Below are 24,922 nucleotides of genomic sequence, written 5' to 3'. Positions count from 1 at the left end.
TTAGAGGTATGTTTCATCTTACTTATGTCTTTTTTTTTAAAGAGCTTTTCCACAGATAGGAAGAGACGTGATTAAATATGCTTGGTTACAAGAGAAGAGGTAGACCTGCAAGACCAACAATTCTGAGTGATTTCTTTTTGCCTCTGCAGCACTCTCAAAGAATAGGGTGGCACAAGGTATTTTAATGCTTGAGGCAGAAAATCCAAAATCACCGAAACGTAGCACTATCTAGCCTCCACTTTACCAGCTTATCTGCAAGAATATCATGAGTGTGTGTGGATGTATGGACGCTGAAAGCCTTACTGCAGTCAAGACACACTACATTCACAACATTCCCTGAGCTCTCAAAATTTAAAAAATAATTAGTCTGACATTACGTATTTCTGAAGAAAACGATGCTAACTTGTAGTAATCACAAAATTCTTTTCTTAGTGTTCAGAGAACAATTGATAATGATCTGTTGTGGAACCTTTCTTGGTGCTGATTCTTCCTTTTTGAAGAGGGAGACAGTATTTGCCTTCCTAAAACCTTTAGAGGTTTGTATGTGCAAGCTCCTGTAGTGTCTTAGATGCAATCTCTCCGGCTCTGGAGATTTCAGTTTATTTAAAGCAGCTATTTGTCCTGTATTCACCTCTTTGCCAGTCTTGGACAGCAGCCCCTTCACTGCATCACTGATTTCACCAGGTCCACACTGTTTTCCTTTTGGGAGAAAATGGAGACACAGTAGGTATTGAGCTGCTCTGCCTTCTCTCTGTTACCCATTAGCATTTCTCCATCTCTGTCAAGCAGCCAACCTACTGCGTCCTTGTTCTTCTTGTTGTTCTATACATAGCTGAAAACTTATTTTTATTCTTTTTAACGTCTCTTGCAAACCTGAGCTTATTCTGAGCTTCAGCATTCCTCACATTCTCCATACAAATACTAGCTACTTGTCTGTACTCTTCTCCCACTCCAATATATTTGCCCTTCCATTTTTTTAATACATGCCCTTTTAAAACCTCAGCTCATCCTAAGGATCTTTATGCAAATTCCCTGGTTTCTGTAGATGTTTCTTCCTTGTTGGAAATGTTTGCAATTGTGCCTTCAGTGTCTCCTCCTTAAGAAACTCCTATGCATCATGAAATCTTTAAATAATTCTGACCATGGAATCTCATCTAGAAATTACTGAAAGTAGCCTTCATCATGCCCAGAGTACATCTCTGATTACATTTATGTTTCTTTTTCCTCTATATACTAATAATAATGTGCCGTCAAGACAATTCTTGAGCAGATTCATTGAATCTAGATGGACAACGTAAAAGCCGGAAAATAAATAAACCTTGCATTTGTGGCAGAGTTGACTGTCAAAAGATATAAGGGTAGCTGAAGTCTCTCATTACTATTATATTCCCCCTTTGGGTAATGTTTAGTAATCTGATCTATTGCGTTATCAACCAAGTCTTCAGTCTGGCTTGGAGCTTTATTCACCCCACCCACCTCAGTGATTACAAAGTTATTTCTCTCTCCTACAGTTTTTACCCAGATGTTCTTAGCAGATTTTCATGCACCAACACAAATCTCCTCAAAGGTGAACATCCTTTACATATAATGTTGCTCCTCCTCCCTTCCTGTTTAATCTGTTCCTTTTGAATAGGTTATACTCCTCATTTACTACATTCCCATCATGAGTTTTGTCCCACCAGGTTTCAGAAACACCTATTAAATCACGTTGTTGCTTAGTCATTTAGTCGTGTCCGACTCTTCGTGGCCCCATGGACCAGAGCACGCCAGGCCCTCCTGTCTTCCACTGCCTCCCGGAGTTGTGTCAGATTCATGTTGGTTGCTTCAATGACACTGTCCAACCATCTCGTTCTCTGTCGTCCCCTTCACACTTTCCCAACATCAGGGTCTCAACATCAGGGTCTCAACATCACATTACCTTTCTTTATTAAGAGTTCAAGTACAACTATTTTCCTTTCCTCTGTGCATTAACAGGTATAGTGATGTTTGAAACAATGGCTGAAATCTTGTGGCACAGTTATGTAAATGTATAACCTTTAGACATGAATTTCCGTAAGTTAAGAAATCTCTGTTGGCATTATAAGTTGCACAAAACACCCAGTAAGCAACATAAAATGTCTACGGAGATTTTACATAAGATAGTTTGCTTCCAAAAGTTATGCCACTGGTGTAACTGTGTAACAGGAGTTCAACCAATAGGTCATTCCACCTAGCAGCTTCATTATTTTTGTGTCCCTTGATGGATCTTCATACCATCACCACCCATGCGTGATTGATTCTATTATCACCAATGCTTGGTGCCCTCCTCTCTTCTGAAATCCTGTCTCGTTTTATGACAGGATGCAGCTTAAAGTCCCCTGGTCAGGTTTGGGAAATGCCTAGCAAACATATACTTCCCATACTTCTTGTGTGATGTAACTCTTCTCTGGCAAGGAATCCTTCTTATGGAAGTCTAAAACAATGGTCTAAAAAGCCAGAACTTGTCCCTTTTCCTGGACTATGAGCTTCAACAGGAAGAAGTAATGAAAACCACCATCTCTGCCCCAAGGTCCCTTGTTTCTTTATCCAGAGCCTCATAATAATTTGCAATATAATAAAGCACCTGTCTGGAAATTTATTCCCACAGAGATTAGAAGGAATTGATCAGTGGCCTTGATGAATGTTGGCAGCCTCTTTGACACATCTTGGATCCTCACACAAGGAAGACACTCCTGAGACTTCCTGTCACGTCTGCATATTCTTGCCTTTGTCTCCTCCACACCTCCCTGGGGCAATTCAGGGGTTTACTCTAGTTGGGACTGTTTATTATTTAGCCCAGAATCATTAACCTGCTGCCCTTTCCTTGCACTCCAAAAACTGTTGCCTGAAACAAACCATGTTATCCTGCCTAACAATAGCTGGTCTTAGGGAAGAAGCTATATTTGGGAAAGAGGTAAAGGAACATTTCACATCCTCTGCTCTGTGACCTCAGTAGGACTGGCTCCTGCTTATTCTCTCACAGGCAAGATGCGCTTGGGCTTCTGTTCCGCTGCCTACCAAAGAGGTCATTTAAGGACAGCCTTTCTCCTCAAACTGTTCCTTTCACTCGAAATCAGGAAAACTATTGAATACTGTAGGTGGTACCTATGGGAGGGGGTAGTCAGGGAAGGCAAAGATATTTGAATCGGGGCACTCATTTGTGAACTTAGCAATCATTCCTAAATGAAGAGCTTTCGCGCTTTCCTTTGGAGACCGAGTAGCTTTTCATTGGTCCACCACGCCAGGCAAAGAACCCGGGGGAGGAGAATGGAGGAGGGGGGGTCAATGCTTGCCACTGATCAGCCTTAAATCTTACCGAATTGGCTCCCGTTCTCCCCAGTCCTCCCATCGCGCCCATCGTGCAACAACAGGTGGCCTTGGAGTGAGCGAAAGAGAAAAGCAAAGTGCCCAAACCTGCCCATCCTGCACCAGGCAGCGAGGTGTCGCGGCTTCTGCCCACGACTAGAGAAGGTGGGGCTCCGGAGGAAGGCAGGGTGAGAGAAGCGGAGCCGTCCGGTCATTTGGGAGCAGCGAGCCTTCGACGGCGCTGACGCAGCCCCGCCGACCCCTGAGAGCCGGGCGGGACAGAGACGGCGCCGCGGCAGAGCCTCACCGCGGGGCACGTCGAGGAGGACGGTCCGGTGTCCGAACCCCGGGAAGCTGGCACGGAAGGAGTTAACAGGCTGACCCATAAAGCCCATCTCCCGCTCGGCTCGGCTGGAGACGAGAAACGTGGGGCCGGGACCGCCTTCGCTTTCGCCCCGTGCCTGGGGGGGGGGGCTCGGTGTCCGGGGCCTGAAGGAGCGGGCACCCTTTCCCGGGCGAGAGCCAGCCGCAAGAATCGCCCTCGGGCGGCGCGGGCGCCGGAGCAGAGGTCCGGCAGGGGCGCCCGGGGAGCCGCGAGGGGTCCGGCGGGTCGAGGAGCGGGGGCTGCCCGTCGGCGAGTCCGCCTTCCCTGCGCCCAAGTTTTCCGTGGCGAGGGGCGGGGGAGCGGATTCCGAAGAAGGAAAGAAAGGGGGGGGCTGATGGTCGCCTCACCTTTTCGCCGCCTCGTCTCTGGCTGCCTCTGCCTCGAGAGCGTTAGGGACGCGAAGGCGCGGGGATCCCCCCTGGACGGCCGGGGCCAGCCCGAGTTCCCGTGAGTTGGGGCTTCGGTCCATTTTAATTCCACCGCCTCCCCCTTCCGCGCGCCCCCCTGTCGCCGCCGCCGCCACCCCAAGAGCAAGGAGACGCAGCCGCTCCGGGATCTCCCGAGCTGGCCCCCCACCCCGCCTGCCCGCCCGTCCCGGAGCAATCCCGGGGCCGAAGCAGGGGACCAAACCGGCGAGACCCGAAGTAACCCTGGAAGAAAGCGCACCGAGGCAGCCCTGGATGCCAAGGAGAGCGGATCGGGACCTGGCGCAAGCGAGAGGAAGGCGGCGAGCTGACTGAGGCGCTGGCGCTTCTCCCTCCCGCCGGCTCTGCCTGCGCTGGGGCGATCGGGGGCCGGGAAGCCGGCGCCAGACCCCTCCTCGGGCAGCTCTCATGGGAATGAAACATTCCTCCCGCTGCCTGCTCCTCCGGAGAAAAATGGCGGAGAACGCCACCGAGAACACCGAGGTAAGGAGGCGGCAACGGGCATTCCCCCCCCTTACAGCCCCCCCCCGGCCCGGCCCGGCCCGGCCCGACTGGGCGCCCCGCCGAAGCGCCAGCGCCAAACTTTCCCGGCGCCGGGCCAGGGCCGCGTCTCGCTCGGTGGTGGCCGGCGGGCCTCCCTGCAATCCTGCCGCCCAGAAGGGGAGCGCGAGAGGGGCGGCAAGCGCGGCGCCTCCCCTCGCCCTGCCTCACGGGCGCCTTCCTCTTGGAGGGCGCGGGCCGAGGTATCCGCCGAGGCGGGCCGGCGGGCGGGCGGGCGGGACGGGTGCGCGACAGGCTCCTGGGACTCTCTCCGGGCTCCGGAGAGGAAAGGGCGCCAAGCCCGCTCGCTGCTCCGCAGACCCGGCACGAATGCCTTGGGGGGGGGCGCGCGCGCGCGCAAGCCCGCGGGTCCGCCGAGAAGCGGCGTCTTCCCTGCGTCACTTTGGGCAGCGGCGCCCCCATCCCCTCCGTGCGCGGCGGCCGCTTGGGACGAACCGGGCCGGGCGAGCGGGGAGGGGGGCGGGACGGAGCCCGCAGTGTTGGGCCGAGGAGCTGTCCAGGGTGCTGCTGCTGCTGCTGCTCGGACCAGAGGGGACCGGCGGGCGGACCGGCAGGCGGGCGGGCGGAGGGGGGGGTCAAGCCCCGCGTCCCTCCGGAGGCATCGTCGGCGTCGTCCTTAGAGCACCTGGCTGGCAGGTGAAAAACCTCCCCGGGTCGGGGTCGGGGTCGGGGATGGGGTTGAACAGAAACTCTTCGCTACTTACTGGAGTAATGTTCCCGTCGTGCGGATGGCCCTTCCGGGCAGAAGGGTAACAACAGGGCGCAGAACGACAGGAATCACCTTGCACGTATGGGCGGGCGGGCGGGCGGGAGGGCGCTTCTCTGGGCGCCTGTGCCGGAGCTGGCACCGAACTCTCCGGGTCTATTAATAGCCTCTTTCGGACTGTTTAACGGTGGGGTATGAGCTCCGTAGCAAAAGACACGCCCGGAAAGGCACGATATCAGAGTCAGCTTCTCCGGGCTGGCCCCACGCGCGGACTCCTCTCCTCTTCAGTGGTGCTTCTGTGAGAGGGAGGGAGGGCGCTTGTTTTGCAAATATTTCCATCTCCCAGAGATCGTCTATCCAGCGCCCACAAGCCTACCTGCAGGAGGGTTTGTAAATATGTCTGAAAGCGAGGGGTAGAGATGAGATGTACGGAGGGAGTTGAAGCGATAAATCAAAACAGGAGCCATAGTGGTTGCTGCATGGTCTCCCTCTATCCCTCGCGAAGCGTTTGTAAGAGAGAATGCTAAAAATAGCTCAGGCGAGGTGGCACATCTGTAAACTGTCAGCGGAGCAATGGCACCGACCGTGCAAGGGGAGGGTATGCATCTTTGCGGGAGCGGAAGCCTGAAGACCAAGAACGAAGCAGTTGTATTATTATTATTTTTTTATCTCCAAAAACAAAATATTGAGTCTCTGCAGAATGCCCTCACAGCTAGCTTTTGAACTTCTTGTCTGAACTGCATCTTGTTCTCTGTTCCCTCACCCTGCTTCTCACACTGCATTATGACTTTGCAGTAAAAACCTCTAGAAATATTTCATCTAGGAAGCCAAATACACTCTCTTCAGCTAAAAACTGCTATATTACCCCTCCCTCCCTTCTGCACTGGAGTTAGTATTATAGAGCTGAATGATGATCCAGCAAGTACAAAATCTCACATTAATAATAGAAACTCAACAGTAACTCATATCTATCAGCTCCAAATCCTATTCCCGTATATAACAGAAACGTGATAATGGTGACCTACTTGAAGGTGTTTTTTTTAAAAAAAAAAAACAACAATATTCCATTTCACTGACTTAGACTATTAAATGGCACTCCAGCCATGACTGCCAGCTGTACTGTCCTTCCAAAGGAATATAGATGACTCTCCAGATGGACAGTTACAGATGAGCAATTGAAGAGACCAACAGCTTACTATTAACATGCAAAAATGCCTTAATATGTCATGGGTAGCCCTAATCTTAATGGCTTTGTCTAACTCCAAAGGTACTTTAGACAATGGCCATCCCCACCTCTTCAGTGCCAATGAATCCTATAAACGAAATATGCATTTCAGCCTTTAGCCTACTGCCAAACAATTTTTCTGAGTGATGCTATATCCATTATAAGAGAAAGGTGGTGGGGTGGGGTGAGGTGGATTTTCTCTCTCCACGCCAGTTGTACTTTTATAAGCTTATGATATGGATGGAACACAATCCCAATATGATAGCATTGGTAGAATAAGACAATCATCAAGCAAGGGAAACAAGCTTTCCCCCTTTACTGACCACTAAAAAGAGAAGTGAATAATTGGGGAGGGGCGGACAAGCCACTCAATAAATTGACCTTTTATATTTATTCTTGTATAAGGCTGAAGATGATTACAAGTTCCCAGTTCTTATTCTCAAAACATTTTAAGTAGTGAATGAGCAGCCCCTCCACCCCAAAATAAGCATTCAACCATATGTGTATGACTAAGAAATTGTTTCCTTGAAGATCCATAAGACTTCTTTCTGGTCAAACCATTGTTTTAAGTGCAATACTTTTTGGTCCCAGGCAATACCTATACATAATGAGCTTGAAGGTGCATTCCAGATGAAACGTTGGGCCAATATGGACCCACAACTCCAGGAGAGTATCTCCATGAGATGGCCTGGTGTTGGATCTAGCTGAATGTTTTGCTGTGACACTACAGATTGTCAGGAGCACTGGGATCACACCAGTAATTTCCAGAAGTCATCGAAACAAAGCACAGTTTGTGTTTATCAGTCAGCAAGCTTTGGACTACAATGAATAGGAAAATGAAACAACCAGGAGACACTGCCTTTGAGATGCCTTAGCAATCTGTATCCAACCTGAGAAGCAGTGCTTCCCCACAATTTTTTAAGTGTCGTAAGTTTATCTCATATGAATAACAAAAACAGTGGCTTGGCTTTGAGAGGATTTTTATGGACCCTGAAACAGACAATTTGCTAGGCATCAAGATAGAGGATGTAAGGTAGTGCAAAGTTTATTTTGGGATACTGGAGCGTATAAGAACCAGTTCATTATTTTTGCTACTCATTCAGCTCTGTTTCAAATTTCTATGATAATGAGGATCTGGGAATCAGAGCCTACTTGAGCCTTGTCATGTAGCCAATGTCAGAAAATGTAGTATGAACCACTTTTAATTTAGTCAGTAGCACATGTCTGTGAGTTGTGTTTTGGTGATATGCCCAAAAGGAAGCAGATCTTGAGGACTCGTTCAGGCGCATAACAATCTACATGGATATCAACCCATGTAGAGCATGCACAGAAAACTTGTGATTCATGACCTTCTTTCAAAACCTTATCACAACTGTGGGACTTACAGTGATCTTTTTTTTGTTTTTTTTGTTTTGTAAAGTAGGCCAGTCCTATGATTATCATCCCCCTATTGTGGATGTCAGTAGAACAAAACAGTAACTTGCTTACAGCCAAACACACCCCGAGAGTGCATCCTATTTAAAATGAGCAATATTTAACTTAGGTTTGTGCTGTAAAGCAATGTTATAAATTAACGCAAGGTATAGTTCTCAGTCTTTTCAGACTGGAGATCTAATTTTGATCAGCAAGAAATTTGTCACATATTTTACTGAACTTGATACAACTGTATATTCCCTTTTCCAACAGTATCATCTGGTTACATAAACAAGTAATTAAGTGATATATGTTTATTTTTAAATTATTTTAAAATTTTATTTTACTGTACGCATTCATCTTTTCTGGAGTGTTCTGCATGTGTGTGTGTGTGTGTGTGTGTGTGTGTGTGTGAGTGTATGTGTTTGTATCTTTGTGTGTGTCTGTGTCTGTGTCTTTCTCCTACTTCCTCCTTGGTGTCTTTTGCTTATTTAAAAAAACCCACATACCTTAAACTGCAAAAGAAATTGGTGCTTCATTCAGTGTGGAATATTGGATCAAGAAGACCTAGATTCAATTCCTTCTTCAACTATGGAGCTTGCTTACTGGGTGACCTTATATATTCTTGGGATATATAATAGTAACAAATGCATGCCATCAAGTCAATTCCAACTTACGGCGACCTTCTCAGAGTATTATATATGGGATATGTGGGATATATGCTACCCATAAAATACAAAAAAAACCATGTTCAGTATGAACATATTGGGCATTTCTATGTAGGCTTTTTTAAAAAGCAGTGAATAAGCTCTGTTCCTCACGTCACTGGAACCTGTTATCACTTCAATTTGTTGCTATGGTGTTATTTTTAACCCTTTAAAAAAAGCTTAAATGCCTACTCTTTCTTTTTTTGGCACATTCTGTCATCTTACATGGGATTGCACATCATAGCTTTTGGGGAGGGGGATCAAATTTACTGATATTCAGGAATGATTTAAGTGAGATAAGCAAAGCTATCAAGATAATAGATGGTCACACTACCACTTGGATTCACCATCTTTGCTTGGATTCTTGAGTCTCCGGTGTTCTCAGGTCCAGCTCTAGGAATGTTAACAGGAGACCCGGACAAGGATCAACAGTCAATAGTTGGTGACAGTTTCCTCGTGTCCGGACCAGAGAGTAAGACAGATCTGAAAGCTAATATAAGAATAAGACAGCACAGTTCTTAAGATTCAGGTCCATGCTGGCCTGGCTGGTCTTTCTAAGTATGTTCTCTGCTCCCATCCCCTTTTGCAAGAATGACAGTGAAGAACAGCTTCCACAGAGAAAATTTTAGGGATTATTAGTGAAGAAAGAAGAATCTGGGAGACTGCATCTACAACAGAGCTTTAGAGGGACATAAATAGCATTGAGAAAAAAGGATACAGAGAGACATTCCTCCTCCAATCACAATGCTAGGATTTAGCCACAAATGGAACAATAAGAAGTAAACTCTCCATCGACATAAGAAAGTATTTTTTTCACACTCCCTGTAATTAAATTATTGATATTGTGATGGCCACTAAGACAGATAGCTTTAAAAGGGAATCAGATAAATGAATGAACGACAGGTCTAACAATGGCCATGAACTACAAAGATTAAGCTAAGCCTTAAAGTTCAGAGTAAGTATACCACTGACAGCCAAATGTTCAGGACAAAAGCTATTGCTTTCATGTTCAGCTTATAAGATTTCCATGGGTCATTCCTAAGACTGCTGAAAACAAAATTGTGGATCACCCTGTTGATGTGATCTCACAAAACACTTTCATACATTCCCATGACATTTCTCAAATTCAAGGCTTGTTCATGTCTTGATATATTCCCAATTCTATGCTTAGTTATTATTACCCAGTCATTCATTGTGCACAGAATCTCAGTAAGGACTTGCTTACATGGTATTTTTACAGTAATCCCTGAAATACTTTACTTGTATGTGTGAACCTGTAGCATGTAGCATGCATATGGGGCTAAGATGAGTTTCTGAGTGTACATTTTAGGAATGTAAAGCTACAAAGGACTGGTAACTGGCTCTGGCTCCTTGATCTCTGCATGCATGTTAAATGCATGCATTACCACTGTGTCAATGTGTCAAGTATGCCTCCTACTCCTTTAATTTGTTCCAATGATAAAACAAATACTAGACCCTGCATGATTTCCACTCATATAAGACAAATCAGGTAAGCATTGGTGGCAAATGGCTGTTCATTAATGGGGTTGTTCTTGCATTCCCAAGTGCATGCCCAGGAACACAATCAGTAATTTGCCATCAAGGCTTATGTGGTTTCCTTTACGCAAGCATCAGTCGGCAATAGGATGCTGACCAATGCTCTGGGTTTTTTTTCCTATTTTCTAAGAGTTGGCTTCCTGTTCTAGACATTTGTTGATGTTCAGATGGACTACCTGGAGCCTCGCAGAGAGTTAGGTAGTGATCTAGATGGGCTGCTTGCCAAACGACAAGACTCATCATCGGGCGGCAAGAAATGTCCCATTCTTATCAAGAATACCCCTTTAAGCTAATCATGACCATGAGAACAGTATTGATCTCAGCAAGGCCAAATGTAATTAACTGAGGCATTAGGATATGTAAGATCTAGAAACGTCTTTGCAAAATTAATCTCTAGTTTGTAGTTTGCTAATCAGATCTGTAGCCTTCATTTTAGTAGTGTAGCCTTAGCCTTTGAATCCTTTTCAGAAGAATCATTGCCTGTTGGTAACATGCTGGCTAATTCAGGTTAATTTATTCCATAAAAAATTCCACATCCCACCCACATCCAATGCATTGCAGTCATCAATGACATTTGATTTTTATACCAGCTTCCACTGTTTTTGATTAGCTGGAGTCAATTAGCTGACATGGATTCAAGTGGATTACTGCTGAAAGAGTCTAATTGTTCACCCCCAGTCTCCTGCCCTAACCTGTTCCCTTCCCCCAAATGACACTATGAGGTTGCACTAGAAGAGTTGCAGCTTGAGCCTACATGTTTACCTTCCCTCCCGTCCTTAAATGTACAGTATTTATTCAGAAGTGGGTTTCATTATGTTTAGCAGACTCACTGGAAGGTTAGGTGAGCTTAGGACATCAAGACTGCAGCCTGAGTATTCATACCAACCAACCAACCAACCAACCAACCAACCAACCAACCAACCAACCAACCAACCAACCAACCAACCAACCAACCAACCAGCTAGCCAGCCAGCCAGCCAGCCAGCCAGCCAGCCAGCCAGCCAGCCAGCCAACCAACCAACCAACCAACCAACCAACCAAAAACCTAAAACCAGCTTCTTGGAAATTGGTTATGGGATCTTTTAAGTGAAAACTCTATGTTGTTTTTGTGAGGATTTTATTTGAGAGAATCGGGGTGGAGAAGACAGATGTTTTGGTGCTTATTTTATTTGGTGCTTATTTTATTTCTGATGTGTACAAAGCAGCCGAGATAAGCAATTTTTTTTTATCTTTTCTGCACCCATGCAGGGTGAGTGTTGTTTTGCATGGGGTGAGCTGGGGAAACCATTTAAAGAATGAAGGCATATTCTAGGCACTCTAGGATGTGCGGGCAACCACTTGCCATACAGCTTTTTTTTTTATTTTTATTTTTATTTTTTGCTGTGTAATTTTTGGAAAGGGCAGAAAGAGGGTCTCTTGCTGATCAGTGTTGTGTATAATCCTGAAAAAATAGAACACAGGTAAGATATTCACCTTCAATATATAAATGCAAATGTTGTTGTGCTTGAGCAATAATGCAACAAGCAAGATAAATGGAAAAAGAATGGAACAGGAATCCCCTCACCCCGATAAAAGGGTATTAGTAATGACAGTGCAACAGTAATGTTATCTGTGTGCTTAAAAACATCATGCTTATAAAAGTCACTAGTAAGACCCATCTTCACCACATTCACTCCAAGACAGAGACAAAAAATATGGGGATAGAGTGCCTGCCATTCATGGTCAACTTATCTGATAACTGCAGTGCACACCTGCACATGCAAAGAAGCTGGAAAAGATATGGAAAATGATTAAGCGGCTGGAGCAACTGCACTGGCAGGAGAAGTTACAATCTTTGCTGCTAGAACCTGCAGCATCCACTCAAGCTGAATGATGACCAGCTGAGGGCAGCAATGATCAGAAAGTCTTGTTGCACTTCAACATATTTATTGGAGCATAAGCTTTTGTGGATTGCAGTCCACTCAACGAGCCACAGAGATATCCTGTGGAATTTGCTGTTACAACATGTTGTGGGAGCCACTGACTTGAATGGCTTCAAAGAGGAATTAAATAAATTCACCAATGAGGTCAAGCCAGGATAGCTACACATTACGTGCACTATCAGAAGTGGTATATCAGTTATATCTATATATCAGTTGCTTCGGACGATAAATGGCAGGATGGCGTGGCACTCATGCCCTGTTTTCAGGATTTAGAAAAGCATCTGGTTAGCATTACGTGTACTGATACTGCTGGAGCAGGTAGGTCTTTAGTATGAGCCAACAAGTCTCTTAAATATTCCTACTCCAGAACAGAGCTTGAAGAGAAAGCACAACATCACTTGTTGCTACCTACAACTCTGAAGTAAAATGATTCAGATATTTCACAATTGTCTGTAGCCTCATTCTCATCCATGGTATTTCCCTCCAGTGGGACTTAGGAAGTAGGCATATACTGACTCAGAGAGAGCCTCACAACCTCAAATGGCAACTCAACAGCAACAACATACTATAACTGACATACAGAGAAATCAGATCCTGTGATAAATCTAGTTGCTGACATCCTTTTGCATATGCTGGCTGTAAAAGCAGAAAACTTAATAATGCCATCCACAGTATCATGGGTTCATGTGCCTGTTCAGCCTTTAATGTGATACATAGCATTATTTGCCTACAATGCCATTCTGCCTTTTTTACAGGACGAATAGATCAACATCTACAGAAGAGAATAATAATTTTGACATCAGAAATGCAATAGTGAAACACATACACACAATGGGGCTCAGTGGTATCATATATCCTAGAACACTCTGTCAATGATCTTAAGGCGGTCATTCATGAACAAAGGAGCTTTAGACAGGTTCCACTGTGAATATAGCTACACTTCTCTTGGAAAAGACTTCAGGAGACCTTCTGTTATGTGCTGTCAAGTCACAGCTAACTTATGGTGACCCTAATAGGGATGAGAGTTATTTAAGGAGTGTTTTTACCTTTGCCACCTCCAGTGAGTTTCCAAATCTGATCAGGGATTTGAACCCAGGTCTCCTGAGTCCTAGTCCAGCATGCTATCTACTATACTACACTGGCTCACAAGAAACGTAGCCACAGTTAATTCATGAAGCAGCAACTTTATGAAGGTTCTGATTGTTCTGCATTCCAGCTTAATTGATCAAGGCTGAGCAAGTGAATAGGCTCTTCACACATTGATGGGTTCATAAGAGGGCACACAATACTTCAAATAACCTAGACCCACACTGCCTAAGGCTTTAAAACAAGCATTTTGATTGGGGCTAAGAAATGCACTGACAGAATTACTGTGATATGATCTGATGTCTGAGAGATACAGCTCAACAAGAATCTGATCAGCCATGTTCTGTAGCAGTTGAAGTCAAGTTGACTTCAAAGGCAACGTCACATGGATCATGTTACAGCAACTGAGACTGAATGCAACTAGGATGTACAATAATTGAAATTAGGTGCACTTTCTCCAGATAGGACTGCAGATGACATACCAACCCAAGATGGTAAAAGGCACTCCTGTTGATTGTGAATCCCTGAGCTTTCACAGACCACATTGAATCTAGGTTCATCCCCAAGTTACAAGACTATCCTTTAGGGTGACTGTAGTTCCACACCCTGATGAATTTCTCTCTCCATACCAATAGATTCATTCACAGAATTTCTGTCTTGTCTGGATAAGTGGTAGAGATGTACTGTACATCATCTGAATACAATGATGGAAATGCAGCCCAGCCCCAAAATCTACAGTCATTTTAGATAGACATCAAACAGCTGGGGAGCACCGTAGTGCAACTCTGTGACGTCACACAGACCCAAAGGGACATGGCAAAGTAGACACCCCCACCCCCACCTTCTGAAACTGACCTGGCTGATAACACCTGGAACGGATGAATTTCCTGAGTGCCTGTGGGGATGGTTGATATGGCTATTTTAGGAATCCCAGAGATCGTGACCAACATTTAAAAACCAGCTGCAGCACCTGAAGCATTTTTATAAAATGGAGACATTCTGCCACCATCCTGCTCTTTCTAAAATGCAAATCAGAAATAAAATGCTAAATTTGGAAGTGCTCTTTATTTCCCAGAGGCTGTAGCCTAGATTTACGAGGAGAAATATGTTTCTTTCTTTTATTTCTCACAGAAGAGAGGGCAGCAGCAAGTGGAAAGAAAATAAATGCACGTCCTTCAACGTGCCTTAAATTTCTCTCCTGACTTCAATAAACCTCATTGACTCTTTGCACTTTTCTCTGTACCGTGTCCCCTCTTTCTTGACACATGCTGTTTGCTTTTGGATAACAGCCCACAAGAGATGGGGTACTTTTAAAATGGCGACTGGGTTTTGTTTAGCGCTCTGGTTTGTATGTCAACCATACAGGCACCTTTCGCAGACAGCAGGAGAGGCACTGAAGCAAGGTATCCTCTGTGTTCTCCTTGACCTTCAAGGTACAGGCTGCGCAGGGCAGAACTCTTCTGCACAGCTTTCAATCTTCTCAGGTGTCCTGGGGAAAATGAAAATAACAGCACTGCTGGAAATCTCCTAACTTGATTTTCTCTGGAGCCAGTCATGGAGCATATAACCCTCCCTATCATACACAGACCCTTCCTGAGTGAACTTTCAAAATGGCTAAATTTCATAATTACTCATTTAGACCATCCCATTGACGGCTTTTCTCTGGCCTCAAGGCAGACTGGTAGTTATTCCTCATCGTGCACAGAAAGCATCCTCTTCCATACCTTCAGAGTGTGGGAACTAAGCACTACAGACCTGGCCAGCTATGCATTCAACTGCTCACCCATAAGGAAAAGGCAGGCATCTTGAACAGTCCAGTGGGGACCTTGGGACGGGGCATCAGGCTTCTTGGTGTTACATAACAGCACTGATGTTACCTGTCTGTCATGGGTTTGGAGGGAAAGTTCCATCCTATGGGGAGTGGAAGGCGGGACATCAGGAGGAGGGGCTGTACTGTATAAATATGTGATGCCTGTGTGGTGAAGAGGAGATGCTGAGACAAACTGTGAGACACTGGGTTGGGACGAAGCAGCAGCTGGGAAGAAGAAGCTGTTGTGGGAGTCTGTGTGTCTGACAGGGTACTACTGTGGGTCAGAGTACCACCCTGATAGGTTCAGGGGTCTGTTGGGTAGCCAGAACTGATGGGTTCAGGGTCTGTGCTTTAAGTTAAAGGTTCTAGGTGAACCAAACTGTATGCTGGTGTGTGTGAAAATAAGCCACGTTACTTTATTTTATTCACCTGATTGCTTATTTTTCCCTGTGTGTATTTAGAATAAACTTTATTCTTTTTGTTGTTTAAAAATCCATCCCTGGTCTGTGTGACTTATTATAGGGAATGGTTGGTGGCAGCTTAGTAACTGTGTGATAGATCCCAGTAGGTCTGGGTTTGTCACATTGATTGGTGTCCAGCGTGTGGGATACGACTGGTCCAGTTGTCCAGTGGTCCAGCAAAGCCTTGGCAGGTGTGCCCAGAGCAAGGGGGGTCCAGTCAGGGACAGTCTGAGGCGCGTAGGTAATCTTCTAGGTGTACCTCACGGGGAGGTGCACTAGTAGAAGAACGTGCCAACTGGGGAGACTTAGATTAAGGTGCTCTGAGGCAGCCTGATTTTGGCGGGAAAACGCTGAGGCAAAACTGCGTAGCAACAGCGAGCTAGCTTGCCAGCTGAGAGGCCCAGCAGAGGGGGGTAGGCTCTGACTCGATACTGTTGCAAGTAGTGCTGAAGAACAGCAGCAATCTCTAGGGAGAGCTGGTTCTGAGGCAAGAAGGAAAAAAGTGGTCGTTTTATTTTGAGGCTTGACTTTTTAAAGCCGCCTGTTCTGAGGGGGGATTATGCCCTTGACTCGAAGCAAGATAGCAGACATGAGTGAAGTGAAAGACCCCCAGATTGACCAAGGTTCTGAGGATGAATTTGGCTCAGTGCAAGGTGACAGCACAGGAGAGCAAGACCCAGAACTCAGAAAAATACTCATAGCCCAACAGCATGAACTGAGGGTGAGGGAAATGGAGGAAAGGGAAAGAGAGAAACAGCGGCAATTTGAATTAGAGAGAGAGAGAATGGCGTTTGAATTAAAGAGATTGGAACTGATGAACCAGAACAATAATAATAATAGGGATTCTGAGGGGGGCCAACTGTCTAAGGCTGACCTGAAGAAATTCCCTGTGTACCACAAGGGAGATTGTCCCGAGGTGTTCTTTTCCTTAGTGGAAAGAGCGTTTGTGGACTTCTCAGTGAGGGAAACTGAGAAGATGACCATCATGCGGTCTTTAATCAGTGGTAGCCTGGCTGAGGTTTATGCCGAGATGCCTGAGGAACGGATGAAAGATTTCGCAGAGTTTAAAAAACTGGTGTTTGCAAGACATGGGATAAATGCAGAGCAGCTGAGACAAAGGTTCAGGTCCCTCACCAAGAAGCCAGAACAGACTTTTACCCAAGTGGGGGCCCAATTGGTGAGGCTGCTTGAGAAATGGCTGTCGCAGGAGGGAACAGAGACCTATGAACAGCTTAAAGACTTGATAGCCCTGGAACAGTTCTATTCAGTCCTGCATGGGGAATTGAAATTCCAGGTGAGGGAAAGGAAACCGAAATCTGTGGCAGCAGCCGCAGAGATCGCGGATTTTATCTCCCAAATAAGAAAGCCCTTGGGTGAGGGGAAATCTGTAGGTAAACCCAAAGAAACCTACAGCAAGTACTCTCAGGGACCAGGGAAAAGCCAGCAAGGGGGAGGGGCCCATGGTGAAGGGAAGCCCTCAGGCATGAAACCAAGCCCTCAGAATTTGGAGGGAAAACCCAAACAAGAGGAGAGAGAATCAAAATACACCAGAAAATGCTATTTCTGTCAGGGAAAGGGTCATCTGATCTCAGAGTGTGAGAAATTGAAGCAGCTAAAAGGAATGGTGCCTCAGAATGCTAGTGGGACCAAGCCAAAAGCTGTGTTCTGTGTCCAGAAAGAGCAAGACTCAGTGTCACTGAGGGAGCCTGTTGCCATGACTACTCAGTCTGGAACAGCTACCTCTGCTGATCAGGCTGAGGAAAATGGTCCTCTTATGGAGGTGAAGCGCTGCTTGCTGATAAAAACAGATTCTCAGTTGTTTGAGACAGCCGGGGTGGACGTAGGAATACTTGACCGTCAGTATAGGGGGCTGCGGGACACTTGTTCCCAGGTAACCCTGTGCCATCCAGATATCATCCCTAGGGAGTATATAATCCCAAATGAGAGCATAAAGGTGGCAGGGATTGAGGGGCAGATAATCTCACTGCCAGTCGCGGAGGTACCTGTCAACTTTCAAGGCTGGAGGGGAGTTTGGCGGCTAGCGATTTCATCTACTCTGCCAGCAGCCGTGCTCGTGGGAAATGACCTGGCTGAACATGTGAAACGGGTGCTAGTGATTACACGCTCACAAGCCACCACAGGGACAGTTCAGGGGGGTAATGATGAGCCAGAGACGGAAGCAGAGGGAAGTTCAGAAGCTGTGGTGGAAACCTTAACCACAGACAGCAGATTTGGACAGGAGCAAAAGGCAGACGCCACTCTCCAAAAGTGTTTTGAACAGGTGACTGACGCCCAGCTAACACCTGAAACCCCAGTGAGATTTCTGGAGAAAAAGGGGATTTTATATAGAGAGACCCTGAGGAATATCTCAAAAGGGGGAGATGGGATCAGAAGTCAGCTGGTGGTACCTGAAAAGTATCGCCCCATGATCTTACAAAGGGGGCACTCTGACGTGTTTGCTGCACACTTAGGGGTGAAAGGGCCCCTTGATTTGATCAAACAAAATTGGGAGCAGATCACCCAGGATGACCCACAAGACGTTGTGACTTACATAGACACCTTGATGAATGACCTAAGGAGAAATCTAGAGCTGGCAGCAGAAAACCTGCAAGCTCAGAAGGTCAGACAGAAAACATGGTATGACCACAAAGCTAGAGAGAGGCACTTTGACCCAGGGGAGGAAGTGCTTTGGCTTAGGCCCTGCAGAGAGAATAAACTGCAGCTCAAATGGGCAGGACCATATAGGGTCATTTCCAAGATGTCAGACCTGAACTACCTTATAGAGCAGGAGGAGAACCAAGCAAGGAGGGTGGTTCATGTGAATGCCCTAAAACCCTACTACAGAGGGGAACAGAGGGTTTTATTCGCGATAACAGCAGCTGAGAGTGAGGAAGCTGAATTACCCTTCTGGGAGGGTAGAGGGGAAGTAAAATACAACCCAGAGGAGGTAAAGATCAGTCCTGCACTCACCCAAGACCAGCAGCAAGAATTAAAAATGCTGCTTAATAAATATCAACAGGTATTTTCCAACAAGCCGGGGATAGTGAAGGGAGTGATGCATCGGATCCACACAGGGGATGCACCCCCGCAGGCAGTATCCCCATACCGAGTAACGGGACCCTATAGGGACAAGGTGCGGAAGGAGCTGGACGAAATGCTGAGGGAGAACATAATCGTCCCCTCTTCTAGTCCTTGGTCCTCTCCGATAGTCCTTGTGGACAAGCCTGATGGGAGCATTAGGTTTTGTGTCGATTACAGGAAATTAAACCGTGTAACCACTCCTGATGCCTACCCAATGCCCAGGCTAGACAACCTGATTGAAACCATAGGGGGTTGTCGGTTCATCTCATCATTGGACCTGGTAAAGGGATATTGGCAATTAAGAATTGATCCCAGGGATCAAGAAAAAACTGCCTTTTGCAGCCCTTTTGGTCTCTATGAGTTTCGAGTCCTGAGCTTTGGTTTCAGAAATGCACCAGCCACATTCCAAAGGCTGATGGACCAGACCTTGGCAGGGCTCAGTGACTTTACAGTGGCCTACATTGATGACATAGGGATCTTCAGTAATACCTGGGAAGATCACCTGATACACCTGGAGTTAGTGCTGCAGAGGTTAAGTGCAGCAGGGCTAACAGTAAAGGCCAGCAAGTGTCAGCTGGGTAGCCCAGAAATAAAATACTTAGGTCACATGGTAGGGGGAGGAATGATAAAACCCCTGGAGGCCAAAATAGAAGCTGTTCGAGATTGGCCTAGACCCACCACCAAGAGAAAAGTCAAATCATTTCTTGGGTTGGTGGGCTACTACAGAAAGTTCATCCCGAGGTTTAGCGAGATTGCGGCTCCGCTGACCGATCTGACGAGGAAGAAGACTGATGACCGCATCCCGTGGACCAGCGACTGTGAGGCGGCGTTCCAGAGGTTGAAGGAGGCGTTAATCAACTATCCTGTCCTGCGTGCTCCAGACTTCGACCGGGAGTTCATCATCTACACCGATGCGTCTAACAGCGGGGTAGGAGCAGTTCTGTGCCAGGAGGATGAGAATGGTGACCAACATCCGGTGTCCTACCTGAGTAGGAAACTTCAAAAAGGTGAGAGACATTTGGCAACCGTGGAGAAGGAGTGTTTGGCCATAGTCTACGCGATCCAGAAGGCCAAGCCTTACATCTGGGGAAGACATTTTGTTCTGTGTACTGACCATTCACCATTGCAATGGTTAAAGACAATGAAAACCCACAATAGCAAACTTATGAGGTGGGCTTTAAACCTACAGGACTATGACTTTGAAGTGAAGGTGGTCAGAGGGTCAGTGAACTGTGTTGCTGACGCCTTATCAAGAAGACCTGAAGATTGAAGACGGCGAAAGAAATGGACTATATGTATATAATGAAAACAAAAAGCTAAAATGTACCTGGTTTTAAATTGGTTTGTATTAATAAAGGTAAATGGATGTAATGTAAATGATAAATGTTTAAATGTCTATTTGCTATGCTTAACTTGGAATGTAAGTATATGTAAGTATAATATGGTAGGTATAATTGTTGTTGTGTGTTTTATACAGGTTGTTTTTTTGGTGAAAAGCACCTTAGCTTTCCCCCTACAAAACAACTTATAAAGAGGGGAGGTGTTACATAACAGCACTGATGTTACCTGTCTGTCATGGGTTTGGAGGGAAAGTTCCATCCTATGGGGAGTGGAAGGCGGGACATCAGGAGGAGGGGCTGTACTGTATAAATATGTGATGCCTGTGTGGTGAAGAGGAGATGCTGAGACAAACTGTGAGACACTGGGTTGGGACGAAGCAGCAGCTGGGAAGAAGAAGCTGTTGTGGGAGTCTGTGTGTCTGACAGGGTACTACTGTGGGTCAGAGTACCACCCTGATAGGTTCAGGGGTCTGTTGGGTAGCCAGAACTGATGGGTTCAGGGTCTGTGCTTTAAGTTAAAGGTTCTAGGTGAACCAAACTGTATGCTGGTGTGTGTGAAAATAAGCCACGTTACTTTATTTTATTCACCTGATTGCTTATTTTTCCCTGTGTGTATTTAGAATAAACTTTATTCTTTTTGTTGTTTAAAAATCCATCCCTGGTCTGTGTGACTTATTATAGGGAATGGTTGGTGGCAGCTTAGTAACTGTGTGATAGATCCCAGTAGGTCTGGGTTTGTCACACTTGGCAAAGACCCTGATGACAAACTTCACAGCTGTATGAACTTTATTTTATTTTAGAGTAGTGTATGAGTAGTAAGAGAAGAGCAGAAACATAAGGAAGTATAGATTTGTTCCTAGTGCTTAGTTACATTCAAATATTCCTCCTTCCTCCCCACCCCCCTTAAGCATACAGGCAAGGCAGCAGAAGTTATAGGCACTTTGCTATTGTTTTTTCTCTCCTGCTGATCTCCAAGGAGTCACATGGCCCAGTTTAGGCTGCTTGGTACAGAGCAGGATACCCTTGCCAATAGCCAGAACAATTTTTTTTTGTAAAACCCCTGCCCCAGCCAAAGCCCATCCAATTCTGACTCAATGCAACTCTCCTAGAATGTTCTAATTATGAACTACTTTGACGTGGTTAACCATTTGTTCCTTCTGATGGTGCTCTGCGACGATGCAGCTTGCCCAAGGCCACACAGGTGGCAGGGTACTTGATCCCATCGAACATCCACACTCTTGGTGATCTCAGGCAGCCACTTGCCCAAAGGCACAGCGGACATTTGAACAGTGGTTATTAAATGGATTGTTGTATGTTACTGTTTTGAATGTGTGTTGGTGTTGGTGTTGTTTTTCAGTGTGGTATCTGTTTGATCCTTTTTACTCATTGTTAGCTTTAGATACTGTCTTCTAATGATGTAAGCCACCTCGAATCCTTTTAAGGAGAAAGGCAGGTAACAATATTTTAAATAACTAAATAAAATAATAGCAAAGTGCTCCAATCCATTACAATGAAGCAAGAGGTGGGTGGTGCTTGGGGAGGGGCAAACGGCTAATCAAGCATGTTTACATCTGTCACATACAGCACTGATGGTACCTGTCTGTCATGGGTTTGGAGGGAAAGTTCCATCCTATGGGGAGTGGAAGGTGGGACATCAGAGGGGAGGAGCTGTACTGTATATATGTTTGGAGCTGGTGTGGAGAAGAAGAGTTGGAGTCTGTGTGTCAGACTGGCTACAACTGTTTGTCAGTTAGTACATACCTGATAGGTTCAGGTTTCTATTTAGGTAGCCAGAACTGATAGGTTCAGGGTCTGTGCGTTACCTTAAAGTGTTCCGTGGGAACCAAGCTGTTGTATGTGTGTGATTGGGACTATGCCACGTTCCAGTTTCCTATTTACCTGATTCTTTTATTTACCCTGTTTGTTGTTTCAATAAACCTTGTTCTTTTATTTATTAAAATCCATTCCTGGTCTGTGTGACTCCTTATAGGGAATGGTTGGTGGCAGCATAACTACAGGGTGGGATACTCCAGTAGGTCTGGGGTTGCCACATTGATTGGTGTCCAGCGTGTGGGATACGACTGGTCCAGTTCTCCAGTGGTCCAGCAAAGCCTTGGCAAGTGTGCCCAGAGCAAGGGGGGTCTAGTCAGGGAAAATCTGAGGGCGCGTAGGTAATCTTCTAGGCTTACCTCACGGGGAGGTAGGCTAGTGGAAGAACGTGCAAACTCAGATTGGGGGACTAGATTAGGGAGCTCTGAGGCAACCTGTTTTGGCGGGAAAGGGCTGAGGCAAAGCTGTGTGAAGTAACAGTGATCTAGCCTGTCTGCTGAGAGGCCTAGCAGAGGGGGTGGATTCTACCTGGCAACAGTTGCAAGTTGGTGCTGAAGGAACAGCAGCAGTCTATAGAAGGCTGTTTCTGAGGCAAAAGGAAAAAAAGTCGTCGTTTTATTCTGAGGCGTGACTTTTGAAGGCAGCCTGTTCTGGGGGGATTATGCCCTTGACTCGAAGCCAAATGGCAGAAATGGGGGAAGTGAGAGAACCACAGGGAGAACAAGGTTCTGAGGAGGAATTTGGCTCAGTGCAGGATGAGAGCACGGGAGAACTGACCTCAGAACTCAGAAGAATGCTCCTAGCCCAACAGCATGAGCTGAGGGTGAGGGAAATGGAGGAAAGGGAGAGAGAGAAACAAAGACAATTTGAAATAGAGAGAGAAAGAATGGCGTTTGAAAGGGAAGAGAAACAGGAAAGGGAAAGGGAGAAACAAAGACAATTTGAGTTAGAAAAAATGGCGTTTGAGCTGAAGAAGCTGGAGATGATGAGTGGAAATAGGAATAACAATAATAATGAGGGGAACCCAGGGAATGGGGAAGGCAGCCTGTCTAAAACTGACCTGAAGAAATTCCCTGTGTACCACAAGGGAGATTGCCCTGAGGTGTTCTTTTCCCTCGTGGAAAGAGTGTTTGTGGACTTCTCAGTAAGGGAAACTGAGAAGATGACCATTATGCGATCTTTAATCAGTGGCAGCCTGGCAGAAGTCTATGCAGAGATGCCAGTGGAACTGCTGAAGGACTTTGCTGAGTTTAAAAAACTGGTGTTTGCCCGGCATGGGATAAATGCTGAACAGCTGGGGCAAAGATTCAGGTCACTCCCAAAAAAACCAGAGCAGACTTTTACCCAAGTGGGGGCCCAACTGGTGAGGTTGCTAGAGAAATGGCTGTCTCAGGAGGGGACAGAGACCTTCCAGCAGCTCAAAGACCTGATAGCGCTGGAACAGTTTTATTCAGTCCTGCATGGAGAACTAAAGTTCCATGTGAGGGAGAGGAAACCTAAATCGGTGACAGAAGCGGCAGAGATCGCAGATTTTATTTCCCAAATAAGGAAGCCCTTAGGTGCTGAGGGGAAAACTGTGGGTAAGCCCAAAGAAACCTACAGCAGGTACTCTCAGGGACCAGGGAAAAACCAGCAAGGGGGAGGGGCCTATGTTGAAGGGAAGCCCTCAGACATGAAACCACCAAGACCTCAGATTTTGGAGGGAAAACCAAAACCAGATGAGAAAGACTCCGAGTACAGCAGAAAATGTTATTTCTGTCAAGGAAAGGGCCATCTAATCTCAGAGTGTGAGAAATTAAAGCACCTAAAGGGAAATTTGCCTCATGATTTGAGTGGAACCAAGCCAAAAGCTGTGTTCTGTGTCCAGACAGAGCAAAGCTCCTTGCCATTGAGGGAGCCTGTTACCATGGCTACTCAATCTGGACCAGTTACATCTGCTGATCAGGCTGGGGAAAATGGTCCTCTTGTGGAGGTCAAGCGCTGCTTACTAGTGAGGACAGATTCGCAATTGTTTGAGACAGCAGGGGTGGACGTAGGAATACTTGACCATCAGTATAGGGGGCTAAGGGATACTTGTTCCCAAGTGACCCTGTGCCATCCAGACATTATTCCTAGGAAGTATATGTTACATAACAGCACTGATGTTACCTGTCTGTCATGGGTTTGGAGGGAAAGTTCCATCCTATGGGGAGTGGAAGGCGGGACATCAGGAGGAGGGGCTGTACTGTATAAATATGTGATGCCTGTGTGGTGAAGAGTAGATGATGCTGAGACAGACTGTGAGACGCTGGGATGTGACGAAGCAGCAGCTGGGAAGAAGAAGCTGGTGTGGGAGTCTGTGTGTCAGACAGGGTACTTCTGTGTGTCAGAGTACCAACCTGATAGGTTCAGGTGTCTGTTGGGTAGCCAGAACTGATAGGTTCAGGGTCTGTGCTTTAAGTTAAAGGTTCTGGGTGAACCAAACTGTATGCTTGTGTGAGTGAGAATAAGCCACGTTACTTTATCCTATTCACCTGATTGTTTTATTTTTCCCTGTGTGTATTTAAATAAACCTTATTCTTTTTATTGTTTAAAAATCCATCCCTGGTCTGTGTGACTTCTTAAAGGGAATGGTTGGTGGCAGCTTAGTGTAACTGTGTGGCAGATCCCAGTAGGTCTGGGTTTGTCACATTGATTGGTGTCCAGCGTGTGGGATACGACTGGTCCAGTTGTCCAGCGGTCCAGCAAAGCCTTGGCAAGTGTGCCCAGAGCAAGGGGGGTCTAGTCAGCTACAGTCTGAGGCGCGTAGGTAATCTTCTAGGTGTACCTCACGGGGAGGTGCGCTAGTAGAAGAACGTGCCAACTGGGGAGACTTAGATTAAGGTGCTCTGAGGCAGCCTAGTTTTGGCGGGAAAAAGCTGAGGCAAAACTGCGTAGTAACAGTGAGCTAGCTTGCCAGCTGAGAGGCCCAGCAGAGGGGGGTAGGCTCTGACTCGATACTGTTGCAAGCTAAGTGCTGAAGAACAGCAGCAATCTCTGGGGAGAGCTGGTTCTGAGGCAAGAAGGAAAAAAAAAAAAAAGTGGTCGTTTTATTTTGAGGCTTGACTTTT

General features: G+C 46.2%; 1 protein-coding gene across 2 annotated transcripts in view; it reads left to right on the top strand.

Annotated features, from left to right (window-relative positions):
• Window positions 1-4,420: 4,420 nt before the first annotated feature.
• Window positions 4,421-24,922, top strand: part of PRMT8 (protein arginine methyltransferase 8) — a 112,913-nt gene continuing 92,411 nt past the window's right edge. For both annotated transcript variants that reach the window (XM_073000959.2, XM_073000956.2), the window contains exon 1: window positions 4,421-4,617. In XM_073000959.2, the coding sequence (XP_072857060.1) occupies window positions 4,543-4,617 (75 nt within the window). In that variant the 5' untranslated portion in view covers window positions 4,421-4,542. The remainder of the gene's footprint in view (window positions 4,618-24,922) is intronic.

Source organism: Pogona vitticeps, chromosome 5 (assembly GCF_051106095.1).
Source record: "Pogona vitticeps strain Pit_001003342236 chromosome 5, PviZW2.1, whole genome shotgun sequence".
NCBI classification, from domain to species: Eukaryota; Metazoa; Chordata; class Lepidosauria; order Squamata; family Agamidae; genus Pogona; species Pogona vitticeps.
This window is presented reverse-complemented; position numbering and strand designations above follow the sequence as displayed.